General features: G+C 38.1%; 1 protein-coding gene across 6 annotated transcripts in view; it reads right to left on the bottom strand.

Annotated features, from left to right (window-relative positions):
* Positions 1-15,372, bottom strand: part of GRIA3 (glutamate ionotropic receptor AMPA type subunit 3) — a 296,831-nt gene that overhangs the window by 88,897 nt on the left and 192,562 nt on the right. For all 6 annotated transcript variants that reach the window (XR_009349843.1, XM_059156924.1, XM_059156925.1 and 3 more), the window contains one exon: positions 3,158-3,319. Coding sequence is in view for 5 of the 6 variants with exons in the window: in XM_059156924.1 (XP_059012907.1) it covers positions 3,158-3,319 (162 nt within the window). In the remaining variant the exon portion in view is untranslated. The remainder of the gene's footprint in view (positions 1-3,157; positions 3,320-15,372) is intronic.

The raw sequence follows: 15,372 nt of genomic DNA, 5'->3' as shown, positions 1-15,372 counted from the left end.
TTGCCAATGTGTGAGCATGTAAAAAAGGAAACATTTATAAAATATAGAATAAATTAAGCATCAGCATTATAATCTCTAGGCACTTTTATTTCCTAATCAAAAATATTATCATTTTTTAAAGTGGGCTTTTTTTCTGATTGCTACAGAGTGAGTTTCCATGACTAATACTAAGCTAAAGCAATCTTAAAGTTGTAACCATATATTTAAAGATTCAATTTTCTTAAGCTATTTAAAGGTTTTACTTATAAACACTTCTCAGCAAGTTCTGAAAACTTTATTTTATATATACCATGAGTTATCAATGATTAATCCAGAGCTAAGATTGCTTTTCCTCTCTACAACTTCTGATCAAACATAAACCACTCTATAGTACCCTTTTCATCCATTTACCCTTGTCCATTTTTTTTGTGCCTAAGACACAGTGCCTGACACTTGGTAGGTACCTTTTAAAAGATTGCAGAAATAAATTTTTCCTTGACTGTACCTATAACCTGCTGAATCTAAGAATGGCAAAGCAGTGGACAGGCATTTTATGTAAATCTAAATCTCTGTAAGCTCACTTAAATGTGGTGGGTGGATATAGTACATTAAAATTTTTTGGGTCATCAGGAAAATGCAAATCAAATCACATGCGCTATCACCTCACACCTGTTACAATGACTAGAATCAAAAGGACAGGAAATAATGAGTGTGGGCAAAAATGTGGAGTAAAGAGAGAACCCTCTTGCACTGCTTATGGAAATGGAAGCTGCTGCAGCTTCTATGGAAAACAGTATGGAGGTGCCTCAAAAAATTAAAAATAGAAATACCATATGATCTGGCAATTCCACTTCTGGTAATTTATTCCAAAAGATACAAAATCACTATTAGAAAAAAGATATCTGCAGTTCCGGGCAGCATTATTTATAATAGCCAAGACATGGTAACAATCTAAGTGTCCACCGACAAAAAAGTGGATAAAGAAAATGTGGTGTATACGTACAGTGGAATATTATTCAGGCACAAAAGGAAGGAAATGCTATTTGTGACAGCATGGATGGACCTGGAGGGCATTATGGTAAGTGAAATTAAGTCAGACAAAGAAAGAAATATTGTGAGCTCACTTAAATGAGGAATCTAAAAACAAAAAACAAAAAACAAAAAACAAAACAAAACAAAAAAACCCACACAAAACCCAAAACAAACAACCCTGAACTCCTAGAAATAGAAAACAGGTTGGTGGTTGCTGAAGGTAGGGGTTGGGAGGTAGGGGAAGTGGGTGGAGGTGGCCAAAAATACAAACTTCCAGTTACAAGATAAATAAATCCTGGGGTTGTAATGTACATCACAGTGACTATGGCTAAAAATCCTGTATTGTGTTTTGAAAGTTTCTGAGGGTAGATTTTAAAAGTTCTCATCGCAAGAAAAAATTGTAGCTATGGTGGTGATAGATGGTAAATAAAGCTATTGTGGTAGTCATTTTGCAATATATGCAACTATCAAGTCATTCTGCTATATACCTAAAACTAACTTAATGTTGTAAGTCAATTATATCTCAATAAAAATTAAAATAATTATCCTAAAAAAATGGACTGCAAATCCTAACCCTAACATCACAGGGATTGCGACCATACTTGCTGAAATGTATTAGGACACCTGATCTGACCATGGGACAGAATGTTTTAAAATGGGACTGCCCTAGAAAAGCCCAGCATGTATATATAATCACTACAACTACAGAATACCTTTTAACTAGTGAGGAGGCTTAAATGAATGAACCAATTATGTTTAACTCACAGTTTTTCTAGAACATACCAACTGTATAAATTCAGGACCCACTTTTATTATGTTCTCATGTGACTCATTTAGGGTGGGCCTGACTAGGTGATACAGACTGTGTCTATTCTCCGATCTATGTTCCCTTTGTTCTCCCTTATTCTATTCCTGCCAGGGAGAATGTGAGGATGGGTACCTTGAAACCATGGGAAAAGAAATATTCACTCCTTTTCTTTTTTAAGGGAAGGGTCTTGACTCTACTTTGATTCCTTATTTTGATCATCGGGATCCCACATCCATGGCATGTACATATTTTCACTATAAAATGAAGGAAGAATTTAAAGTCTGTTTCATACTTGAATCAAATTGTACTGAAGGAATGGTTACTTAACACATACACTTGAAGGATCCTTTGTGTTACATGAATAACTTTCCCATAATTTATCTGTTTTAATTCCTGATTTTTAAATAATAGGATTTCTAGCCATAGTGGAACGCATGTGAAAAATGTGCACTCCAAGCATGACTTTCTACCTTTAATATTCTTATCTTAGTTTCATGAAAATGAGCAATTTAGGTAATCTAATTATTTTTAAAGATACTTTTCCAGGCAAGAAAACATTTCTGTTCAATATATGTATAGGCAACACACACTCTGTATTACAGCCCAATTCACTTGGGTGTACTGAGATTCATGAAACTTATTAACACAAAGCAATCACATAAATAATGTAAGATCTAATTTTCTGTTTCAGACTATCGATCTTCCTTACCTGTTCCCATTGCCCCCACTCTTTGCCCAATTCAGGTTCTTGTAATATTGTAAATTGTTATGAGCATGTTACGAATGAAATTCATTAAAAAATTAGTTAACATTCCCAAACCCTGGTTTTAAAAGAGTTTTAAAAGTAGAAAGAGTCAATTATCATATGGTCTCACTTATTTGTGGAGCATAACAAATAGCATGGAGGACAAGGGGAGATGGAGAGGAGAAGGGAGTTGAGGGAAATTGGAAGGGGAGGTGAACCATGAGAGACTATGGATTCTGAAAAACAATCTGAGGGTTTTGAAGGGTGGGGGGGTGGGAGGTTGGGGAAACCAGGTGGTGGGTATTATAGAGGGCACGGATTGCATGGAGCACTGGGTGTGGTGCAAAAACAATGAATACTGTTACTCTGAAAAGAAATTAAAAAAAAAAGAGTTTTAAAAGACCTTCTCAATTGCTTCCTTATTTGCAAGTTTAGTTTTCAAATGCAGCAGTACCTGTGGTCTAGTTTTTAACATCCTTGAAACACTTCTGAGTAAAGACCACTTGATCACAGGATGGCCATAAATATATAAAGGCCATACTGGGATGCTGTGAAAAGCTGGCCTAGGGTTTCTGCATGCCATAGAACATTACCTTTAGTGGTGCATTCTTAGCTTCAGGGAATTCCCTTTCATCTAGCCTCACCCAGCGCTGAATAAACTGTTGAACCATAGGGTTTTCGTTGTTGACAATCTGGAATCCGGTAATGTTGGCTCCCCCATGCATGACTCTTTCTAGCAAGATATCGGTAAACCCCTAGAAAGAGAGTGAAAGAGAATCATTATTGTGGGACATGGTGGGCTCTTACCATATCTGTTGTTTAGAACACTATGAAGGAAATAGAATGTCCTTCTCCAGGATCATTCTTTAACAATCAAGAAAACCCTGAACAGAGTATTATGTCAATTACATCTCAATTACAACAACAACGATGATGACAGATACAAAAATAAAATGCTGGATATGGACTAATTCTTGTGGCACTATGTCTCCGAAACTATAGGCATGATGGAGAAAATATGCATTCTTCATTTTAGTGCCTGTGTCTTTATTTAGTATAGCAGCTGCAAGGACAAACACAGGTGCCAGCTTCAAACAAATGTTTTGATTTGTTTCATCTACCTGTATTTTTAGTCTTTCTTCACTGAGTACAAATACAATGCTTCATGTAACTGGGAAAGTGCTGAAACATTTGACCCTAACTAGAGGTTTAAAAACTTTTCTTCAGCTTAACATGCCAAGCACAGCAGATTGCTTCAGATTCTAGTGATGAGTACTATCAACATTTGTGACTCGTAGAAATGCCAGAGCAAAATTGACAGCTTGGTTGTATATGATGGCTCAAACCCCAGGTTATGTCTCACCTGTGTTTATAAACAGGTCTCAACATCTACTTCAGATCACCCACCATATTCTTCTCTTGCTCTGGTTACCATCTGGTGTCTCTGTCACCTAAGTCTCCTGAAGGAATCTCTTCAGGTTCACACCAAGCCATGTCCACCTGGCTACAGCCAGCTCCATTGGGCACTGCTCTCTTCTAGAACACTTCTCCCAGGAATTGCTCTATTTCTGCTGGATGCCTGGCTCTTGTTAGTTGCAGTGGATGCATTTAGGTCCTCAATGGGATGAAGCCAACATTTATATTCATAAATGGGGGAGAATTCTTCCTCCCTTCTTTAGACTCTCCTGCCTAACATTTTAATATAACATTTTCAAATACATAAAAAAGTTGAAAGAATTATACAGTGAATACTCATATAATCTCAGCTCAGATTTCACAATTAGTATTCTTCATCCATCAATCCATTTCCTTTTTGGGGTACATTTCAAAATAAGTTCTAGATGTTGGTATACTTCACACCAGAAGACTTCAGCAGGCAGGTCCTTAACTAGATTCAGTGTTTGCATCTTTCTTTTCCTTCCTTTCTTCCTTCTTTCCTTCCTTCCTTCATTCCTTCTTTCCTTCCCTCCTTCCTTCCTTCTTTCCGTCTTTTCTTTCTTTCTTTGAGATAAAACTTACAACCAATGAAATAGACAAATCTTAAATGTAACACCTTATGAATTCTGATAAATGCATGTACCTGTTAGTCCTCTAAAGTTCTCTTCTATTTTTTTGCATTCCAAGTTTTTTTTAAAAAAAGATTTTATTTATTTATTTGTCAGAGAGAGAGAGCACAAGCAGAGGGAGCGTGGGTAGAGGGAGAAGCAGGCTTCCCACTGGGCAAGGTGCCTGATGTGGGGCTCGATCTCAGGACCCTGGGATCATGACCTGAACCAAAGGTAAACACTTCACCAATAGAGCCACCCAGGCATCCCAACATTCCAAGTTTTTATTGAAGTATAGCAATCATAAGAAAAGTACACCGATCTTTAAGTATACAACCTGATGAATTCTCACAAACTGAACACATGAATGTAACCAATATCCAGAAGGGCTCCCTCTGTGTGCCTCTCTAGTCTCCATTCATCTCCCCACTTCTTTTAATTCACCTTTCTTTATATTTTAGTGAAACAGCTTTCACAAGTGGGCCTTGAGTCCATGGGAACTGGACAAAGAGTATCACTTGCTTCAGTGAGCATCATTCTTGCTTTCTGATAATCAGAAAACTGTTTTTAAAATTAACATTAACTTGTTAGGTTGAGTTATGTCCCAAAGTCTTCCTTCATGAAGGAAACTAAGAGTGCTTTCTTCCATTTGCTACCCTCCCCTCCCCTGCACTACAATCAGCAAGGAGATTGACTTGGTATGAAGTCTAGTAGAGGCTCCAACTGGGGTTTGAGCTTATTACTCAACTCCCTACTCCCAGCCCCTAAGGTATATACAAATAAAGAGCTTAGGACAAAATTTTAACAAACCACTTTAATTCACTCATCATGCCAAACTGTATTTGTCAGTTAACAAGTATTACACAAGAACATTGACCAATTGCCCACCTGCCTGCTGGCAAGAATGAAGAGTGGGCCCTCTGATGCTGTCCTGGGTCTTAAAAGCCTGGGCCAGACAAAAGAAGGTCCTTTCCTCGAAAGAAATGTGTTGAGAATATTTCTGCCATCATCCTGGTTTGTAGGGTCAATGGCCACAGCATGTACTAGGAAGCAGTATCTCTTGCACCCCTCACACTTTGATAAACATCATACTCCCGTTTTCCTAATATCCACAGCATGTTAAATGGAAACAGCATTAACAAAAGTGAGGCAGAGGGAAAGGATCCTGCAACCCTCACATCTGTCTTAAGGCATAACAGCCAACACTTTTGTCTGGTGTCTTACTGCATCGCTCCTTTCCAGAAAGATGTTCCCTCACATTTCTTGGCAGAGATACTAAAGGGAGGGGTCCAGCCAGACCCACTTACTCTCAGGAGGCTTCATTCTGTCATGTGGGCCCCACATATTTCTGCTTGGGTATCTTCCGCACCAATAAACACATTGGAATTTGAAAACATCTTTAATCAGGAACGGATGCTGGATTTTGTCAAATGCTTTTTCTGCATCCATTGAGAGGACCATGTGGTTCTTCTCTTTTCTCTTATTGATTTGTTCTATCACATTGATTGATTTGCGAATGTTGAACCATTCTTGCAACACAGGGATGAATCCCACCTGGTCATGGTGGATAATCTTTTTAATGTGCTGGTGGATCCTGTTGGCTAGGATCTTGTTGAGAATCTTAGCATCCATATTCACCAGTAATATTGGTCTGAAATTCTCCTTTTTGGTGGGGTCTTTGCCTGGTTTGGGGATCAGGGTAATGCTGACTTCATAAAAAGAGTCTGGAAGTTTTCCTTCTGCTTCAATTTTTTTGAAACAGCTTCAGGAGAATAGGTGTTATTTCTTCTTTGAAAGTTTGGTAGAATTCCCAGGGAATCTGTCATGCCCTGGGCTCTTGTTTTTTGGGAGGTTTTTGATCACTGCTTCAATCTCGTTACTAGATATCAGTCTATTCAGGTTGTCAATTTCTTCCTGGTTCAATTTTGGGAGTTTATAGTTTTTTAGGAATGCATTCATTTCATCTAGGTTGCTTAACTTATTGGCATATAACTGTTGATAATAACTTCTGATGATTGTTTCTACTTCCTTGGTGTTAGTTGTGATCTCTCCCTTTTCATTCATAGTTTTATGAATTTGGGCTTTCTCTCTTTTCTTTTGGATTAGTATGGCCAATGGTTTATTGATCTTATTGATTCTTTCAAAAAACCAACTTCTAGTTTCATTGATGCATTCTACTGTATCTCTAGTTTCCATCTCATTGATCTCTGCTCTAATCTTGATTATTTCCCTTATGTGGAGTTGGCTTAATTTATTGTTGATTCTCCAGTTCTTTAAGGTGTAGAGACAGCTCGTGTATTCTGGATTTTTCCATTTTTTTTTTTTTTGAAGGAGGCTTGGATGGCAATGTATTTCCCTCTTAGGACCGTCTTTGCTGTATCCCATAGGTTTTGGGCCAAAGTGTCTTCATTGTCATTGGTTTCCATCAATTGTTTACGTTCTTCTTTGATCTTCTGGTTGATCCAAGCATTCTTTTTTTTTTTTATTAATTTTTTATTTTTTATAAACATATATTTTTATCCCCAGGGGTACAGGTCTGTGAGTGATCCAAGCATTCTTAAGCAAGGTGGTCTTTAGCTTCCGGGTGTTTGAGTTCCTTCCAAACTCTTCCTTGTGATTGAGCTCCAGTTTCAAAGCATTGTGATCTGAGAATATGCAGGGAATAATCTCAATCTTTTGGTATTGGTTGAGCCCTAATTTGTGACCCAGTAAGTATGTTGTCTATTCTGGAGAAGGTTCCATGTGCACTTGAAAAGAATGAGTATTCTGTTGTTTTAGGGTGGAATGTTCTGTATATATCTAGGAGGTCCATCTGGTCCAATGTGTCATTCAATGCTCTTGTTTCTTTATTGATTTTCTGCTTGGATGATCTGTCTATTACTGAGAGAGGCATGTTATGATCTCCTACTATTAATGTATTCATATCAATATGACTCTTTATCTTCATTAATAGTTTTCTTATGTAATTGGCTGCTCCCATATTGGGGGCATAGATATTTACAATTGTTAGATAATCCTGGTTGATAGTCCCTTTAAGAATTATGTAGTGTCCTTCTGTATCTCTGACTACAGACTTTAGTTTAAAATCTAATTTATCTGATATGAGAATCTCTACCCCGGCCTTCTTTTGAGGCCCATTGGCATGAAAGATACTTATCCATCCTTTCACTTTCAGTCTGGGTTTGAAATGGGTCTCTTGTAGACAACATATGGATGGGTCCTGTCGTTTTATCCAATCTGCAACCCTGTGTCATTTTATGGGCGCATTTAGGCCATTCACATTGAGAGTGAATAGTGATAGATACATTTTTATTGACATCGTGTTACTTTTGAAGTCTTTTTTTCTATAGATTGTTTCCATATATTTCTGTTCAATGAAATTCTTAGAATTTTTCCTCTTTTATAAAACTCCCCTTAATATTTCCTGCAGTGTTGGTTTAGTGGTCGCATACTCTTTTAAACCTTGCCAGTCTTGGAAACTTTTTATCTCTCCCTCCATTTTGAATGTCAGTCTTGCTGGATAAAGTATTCTTGGCTGCATGCTTCCATTCCTTTTTAAAACACTTCAAAGTACAGGGATAGAGGGAACATTCCTGAACTTCATAAAATCTATCTATGAAAACCCCACAGCAAATATCATCCTCAATGGGAAAAAGCTCACAGCCTTCCTGTTGAGATCAGGAACATGACAAGCGTGCCCACTCTCACCACTCTTGTTCAACATAGTTTGAAGTCCTAGCAACAGCAATCAGACAACAAAGAGAAATAAAAGGTATCCAAATTGGTAATGAAGAAGTCAAACTCTCTCTCTTTGCAGATAACATGATTCTTTATATGGAAAACCCAAAAGACTCCACCCCCAAACTACTAGAACAGCAATTCAGTAACGTGGCAGGATACAAAGTCAATGTGCAGAAATCAGTGGCTTTATTATACACTAATAATGAAAATGCAGAAAGGGAAATTAGAGAATCGATTCCATTTACTATAGCACCAAGAACCATAAGATACCTGGGAACAAACCTAACCAAAGAGGTAAAGGATCTGTACTCGAGGAACTACAGAACACTCATAAAAGAAATTGAAGACGACACAAAAAGATGGAAGACCATTCCATGCTCTTGGATCGGAAGAATAAACATTGTTAAAATGTCTATACTACCTAGAGCAATCTATATTTTTAATGCTATTCCGATCAAAATTCCACCGGTATTCTTCAAAGAGCTGGAGCAAATAATCCTAAAATTTGTATGGAATCAGAAGAGACCCTGAATCACTAAGGAAATGTTGAAAAACAAAAATAAAATGGGGGGCATCACGTTACCTTATTTCAAGCTTTACTACAAAGCTGTGATCACCAAGACAGCATGGTACTGGCATAAAAACATAGACCAGTGGAACAGAGTAGAGAGCCCAGATATGGACCCCCAACTCTATGGTCAAAGAATCTTCAGCAAAGCAGGAAAAAATATCCAGTGGAAAAAAAGATAGTCTCTTCAATAAATGGTGCTGGGAAAATTGGACAGTTATATGTAGAAGAATGAAACTCGACCATTCTCTTATACCATACACAAAGATAAACTCGAAATGGATAAAAGACCTCAACATGAGACAGGAATCCATCAGAATCCTAGAGGAGAACATAGGCAGTAACCTCTTCTATACCAGCGACAGCAACTTCTTTCAAGATATGTCCCCAAAGGCAAAGGAAACAAAAGCGAAAATGAACTTTTGGAACGTCATCAAAATCAAAACCTTCTGCACAGCAAAGGAAACAGTCAACAAAACAAAGAGGCAACCCACGGAATGGGATAAGATATTTGCAAATGACAGTACAGACAAAAGGCAGATATCCAGGATCTATAAACGTCTCAAACTCAACACACATAAAACAGATAATCATGTCAAAAAATGGGCAGAAGATATGAACAGACACTTCTCCAATGAAGACATACAAATGGTTGTCAGACACATGAAAAAATGTTCATCACCACTAGCCATCAGGGAGATTCAAATTAAAACCACATTGAGATACCACCTTATACCAGTTAGGATGGCCAAAATTGCAAGACAGGAAACAATGTGTGTTGGAAAGGATGTGGAGAAAGGGGAACCCTCTTCCACTGTTGGTGGGAATGCAAGTTGGTGCAGCCACTTTGGAGAACAGTGTGGAGATTCCTTAAGAAATTAAAAATAGAACTTCCCTATGACCCTGAAATTGCACTACTGGGTATTTACCCCAAAGATACAGATGTAGTGAAAGGAAGGGCCATCTGTACCCCAATGTTTATAGCAGCAATGGCCACAGTCGCCAAACTGTGGAAAGAACCAAGATGCCCTTCAACGGACGAATGGATAAGGAAGATGTGGTCCATATACACTCTGGAGTATTATGCCTCCATCAGAAAGGATGAATACCCAACTTTTGTAACAACATGGATGGGACTGGAAGAGATTATGCTGAGTGAGATAAGTCAAGCAGAGAGAGTCAATTATCATATGGTTTCACTTATTTGTGGAGCATAGCAAATACCATGGAGGACAAGGGGAGATGGAGAGGAGAAGGGAGTTGAGGGAAATTGGAAGGGGAGATGAGCCATGATAGACTATGGACTCTGAAAAACAATCTGAGGGTTTGGAAGGGGTGGGGGGTGGGAGGTTGGGGGAATCAGGTGGTGGGTATTATGGAGGGCACGTATTGCATGGAGCACTGGGTGTGGTGCATAAACAATAAATTCTGTTGCACTGAAAAGAAATTAAATAAAAAAATTTTTTTAAAGTGCACATTACTAAAAAAAAAAAAAAAAAAAGAAAGAAAACATCTTTAGGGGCATACTCTGCACTCATCTTTCTAACACAGAGCAACCATACCACTGAGGACTTAGAAGTTTCTCAGTCAATCCATGTATTATGGCATATATGCCTGAGAATGAGTTCTGGCACACCTCGGACTGGAATCATTCTAGCTGTCCTCATGGGAAGAACTGCATCCACAGCAACACAGATCAGGCCAGGAGAAGGTCACCTCACACTGTTCTGGCTGGCAAGATCTATACAACCCTAGCTCCTACTGATTGCCCTGAGGATTTATCCTTCTGCGTGGGCAGAAAGCAGTAACACAGTCCCATGGACAAAATGGAGAGAGAAGTGTGGTAGATAAAGAATGGAGGTAACAGGCATTTAGGGAGATGAGATGTTTTTGCTTAAGTGCAAGGGCTGGCTGGCTACTGGTCTCCCTTTGTTGCATTTGTGTATATTTTGCTTATTTGTAATCTCTTGGATTCTGTGGCGGAATGTCATTCTGGTGTCCAGTATTTACATGCAGCAACCCATGTCCTTGAGGTTGAGACATTCAAGGCTAGATTCTCCCTCAACACTTTGAAAAGACATGAATACAGCTGAGCTGGCCAACAAATCTCAAGGAATTAGAAGGAGAAAAGGGAAAGGAAGTGAATGGTAGAGGGAAAGTGGTTCTGGTTGACAGGCACAAGTTGGTTGACTCTTCTTCATCCTATATCTGAAACTCTTTTGAAAAAAGAATTCTCTTTTTGTATCAAATATTACTCAATTACGTGGTTCCAGTGGCCACTGACAGTCCCCAAGATTATAAAAATTGAAATTTTTAGATACTTCTTTTTGAAATGGTAACATACCCACCTCAAGTTTGAATCTAAATGCAAAATACCTCTATACTTTCTGTGAAAAGACAAATGTGGAAGAAATGACCACTAAACAGATGAAATGGGTAAAGAGATGACATAGAATAGTGAAGAACAATGGGGAAAAGGAGGAAATTAGGAGAAAGTAGAAGAAACTGTCTGACTCTTAGCTGCCCTTCATTTCTGTTTGTTTTTAAAACACATTCTGTTTTCTTTCACATATTTCCACTTTAATTGTGGATAAGCAGAGTCCATGATGCTTTGAAAATTGAGGACTGAGTCTCCCTAAAGCCTCAGCAAAGACACTAAATTCAGTTGGCCTGACTGCTAAACCTTCAACAGACAAGTGATGCTATGAACAAATGGGGGAAAAGAGACAAATGGTAGGTATGGTGGCATCAGGGGAGAGATTCCGGTTCTCTTTCTCTACCTGTCTTAACTTTAAATCATTATTCGTGCTCAAAACCTTTTGCTAGATTACCTTTTTTGAGCTTCTCATCCACAGCCCTTGAGTTTGGAAAACTGAGGACAAATGTCCTAAACTCTCTGTTAAGTCAGTAACTGAACAGATCTGACCACTATAGATCCAGGAAGTAACAGCAGAAAGGAGCAAGGGGATAGTGAAAGCCTGGGGGATGGTAGAGATTGGTGGTTTCTGGTCTGACTTTTCTTGTAACGTTTGGGTGATTTTTACTTGAAGTCTGCCACCCAAAGTCTGCACTTTGGGGAATTTTGATCCCCTGTCATCCCTAAACCTTACAAAAATGTTCCCCCTCCCCATTATATTGTGATCTTCAAGTGGGACTTGTCATTCTGTCTTTTTTTGTTGTTCTTGTTTTTTGAGAACTGAAGTCTCTGGCCTCCCTGAAGCCTTTGTAAAATTACCCACACAGATTTCATCACCTAAAAGCCACTAGGTAAAAGTGGAAAAGGGAAAGGGCAGAGGTAAGATGTTGAGACAGATCTTTAGGAGAGAGCTACTTTCCTCCTAGTACCTCATGTCCTTCCTTCCCATGATCACCAACATTAGGGAATGGCTACCCCAAATCTGCTATGTGGGAAATTTAGAATCCTCATGTACTTAAAAGTTCTGGAAAAATGTGATGACTCAAAATAGATGAAAAACTTAAATGTGAGAGAGGAATCCATCAAAATCCTAGAGGAAAACATAGGTAGCAACCTCTTTGACTTCAGCTGCAGCAACTTCTTGCTAGACACATCTCCAGAGGCAAGGGAAACAAAAGCAAAAATGAACTACTGGGACTTCATCAGGATAAAAAACAAAACAACAACAACAACAAAAAACTTCTTCCCAGCAAAGGAAACAATCAACAAAACTAAAAGACAACCTATGGAATGGAAGAAAATATTCACAAATGATATATGAGATAAAAGGCTAGTATTCAAAATCTATAAAGAACATAGCAGACTTGGGGTACCTGTGTGGCTCAGTCGTTAAGTATCTGCCTTCTGCTCAGGTCATGATCCCAGGATCCTGGGATCAAGCCTCGCATCAGGCTCCCGGCTTGGCTGGAAGCCTGCTTCTCCTTCTCCCACTCCCCTTGCTTGTATTCTTGCTGCCCCTATGTCTCTCTGTCAAATAAATACATAAAATAAAAAAAAAAATAACAGACTCTATACCCTCAAGTCAAAAAATCCAGTCAAGAAATGGGCAGAAGACATGAATAGACTTTTATAACAGACACATGAAAAATGTTCAACATCACTCGACATCAGGGAAATACAAATCAAAACCACAATGAGATAGCACCTCACACTGATTAGAATGGCTAAAATCAACATCTCAGGAAACAACAGGTGTTGGTGAGGATGCAGAAAAAGGGGAACCCTCTTTCACTGTTGGTGGGAATGCAAACTGTTGCAGCCACTCCGGAAAACAGTATGGAGGTTCCTCAAAATGTTAAAAATAGAGCTACCCTAAGACTCAGAAACTGCACTACAAGGATTTATCCAAAAGATACAAACATAGTGACTTGAAGGGTATATGCACCCCAATGTTTATAGCAGCCATGTCCACAATAACCAAATTCTGGAAAGATCCCAAATGTCCATTGACAGATAAATGGATAAAGAAGATGTGATGTTTATATGCACAATAAAATATTACTCAGCCATTGAAAAGAACGAAATCTTGCCATTCACAATGATGTGAATAGAACTAGAGGGTATTATGCTAAGAAAAATAAGTCAGTCAGAAAAAGACAAACACCATATGATTTCACTCATAAGTGGAATTTAAAAAATTTGTTTATTTATTTAGTTTTGTTAAGAAACAAAACAGATAAACATAGGGGAATTGAAGGAAAAATAAAATAAAAACAGGGAGGCAAACCATAAAAGACTCTTAACTCTAGAAAACAAACTGAGGGTTGCTGGATGGGTGGTGGGTGGGGAATGGGGTAACTGGGTGATGGGCATTAAGGAGGGCACTTGATGTAATGAGTACTGAGTGTTATATGCAACTAATGAATCACTAAATTCTACCCTTAAAACTAATAATACACTATATGTTAACTAAATTGAATTTAAATAACAAATTAAAAAAGAAGGAAAAAAGAAAAAATTTCTAAGGAAATATGGCTTAAAAAAAAAAAAAACCTAATGAAGCAGAGTTAGGCTTTCAACACCCAAACCCAAGAAGTAAAAGAAAGAGACGAGGTTGCTAGGGGTGGGAAGTAGTGGAGGAAGGTATCCTACCTATCTGCCTGCCAGCTGTCAAATTATTTTCCACAGCCAGCTACCTCAGACTCCACCCCTGAAGCTGGTCAGTTTTTATTATGTGACCTTTCCCAGAAAGTTCCATTCTCACTCCTCCTTGACAGAAACATACATGGGGTGGGAAACAGTTCTCTTAGCCAGGCTGAGAGAACTTTCAGGCTCTGAACTCTCTCATGATCCCTCCTCTGTCACATATACTCAAGTATTCTCACTCAGGCTTCTCTCTAGCCCACAGGCCTAATCTCTCCTTATACTCCATCTCTCGCTCGGTCCCCTGAAAATGTCTCTGAGTAGTAGTACAGTGACCAGACTGTAATACCTGTAAATAGATATGTATTTTTAGGAAACTCTTATTAGAGAATTCTTGTCTTTAGAAAAAGTGTAAGTTTGATTACTAGTTTAAATATGTGATAAATGAATTCACAAGGTTCTGCATTTTAACTCAGGCTCTTGGCTCAAAACTAAATTGACGTTTGGCTTAAAGTTCTTGAAGTCTTTTTAGTTTGTTTTGACTTTTGTTTCAGGTTTTAAGTACCTGACCTGAATACTTTTCTTAATAGCAACTGCTCAAAAAAGGATAGAAAACCCATAAACTTTTATTTAATACATGTATTTTAGCATATCTGACTCCAAAATAAATTTCTGTGTCATGAATTGTATTTTCTCACTGAGCTTCATCTGTTATTAAAATTATGCATTTTAAAGTAACATATTTTTATAAAACATAAAATGTGTTCCAGTGGATTTCTTTGATATTTTGTGTGGGACAAGATGGCTCATTTTGCTTAAGCAGGATGCTGTTTTATAGCACCTGTTCTGTCCCTTTGCTGAATAATAATAGTTCATTTTTTGCTTAAAAACTGGTTTCACCTTCTGGCATCTCCCATTCAAACAAAGATATTAGAATTTCTTCTTTGTTTTCTCTTTACCTTTTTTTCCATTTTTAATTTTGAGTGTGGAGATAGACAGTCATGATTTCTCATCTAGCTGGCCTCTGAGAACCTAATTTTCAAGAGAATGACCTCAGTCAATGAATTTGTTACATTTTGAGGTTTTAGAGTCTATAAAACAAATTAATTCTTGTTTTCTTTTGGAATTTTTATATTTTTTTGCAATTTATGGGTACTTTTATTTTATTTTTTTTTCAGTGTTCCAAAATTCACTCTTTATGCACCAACACCCAGTGCTCCATGCAATATGGGTCTTCCATAATACCCACCACCAGGCTCACCCAATCCCCCACCACCTTCCCCTCGAAAACCCTCAGTTTGTTTCTTTTTGAATTTTTAATTTGAGTTCACTTTGAATAAGACATCAATGAGTCTCTAGTTAGATCCTATCTCATGCTCCAGCACCCTTCCCCTA

The sequence above is a fragment of the Mustela lutreola genome, chromosome X (genome assembly GCF_030435805.1).
Source record: "Mustela lutreola isolate mMusLut2 chromosome X, mMusLut2.pri, whole genome shotgun sequence".
Taxonomy (NCBI): domain Eukaryota; kingdom Metazoa; phylum Chordata; class Mammalia; order Carnivora; family Mustelidae; genus Mustela; species Mustela lutreola.
This window is presented reverse-complemented; position numbering and strand designations above follow the sequence as displayed.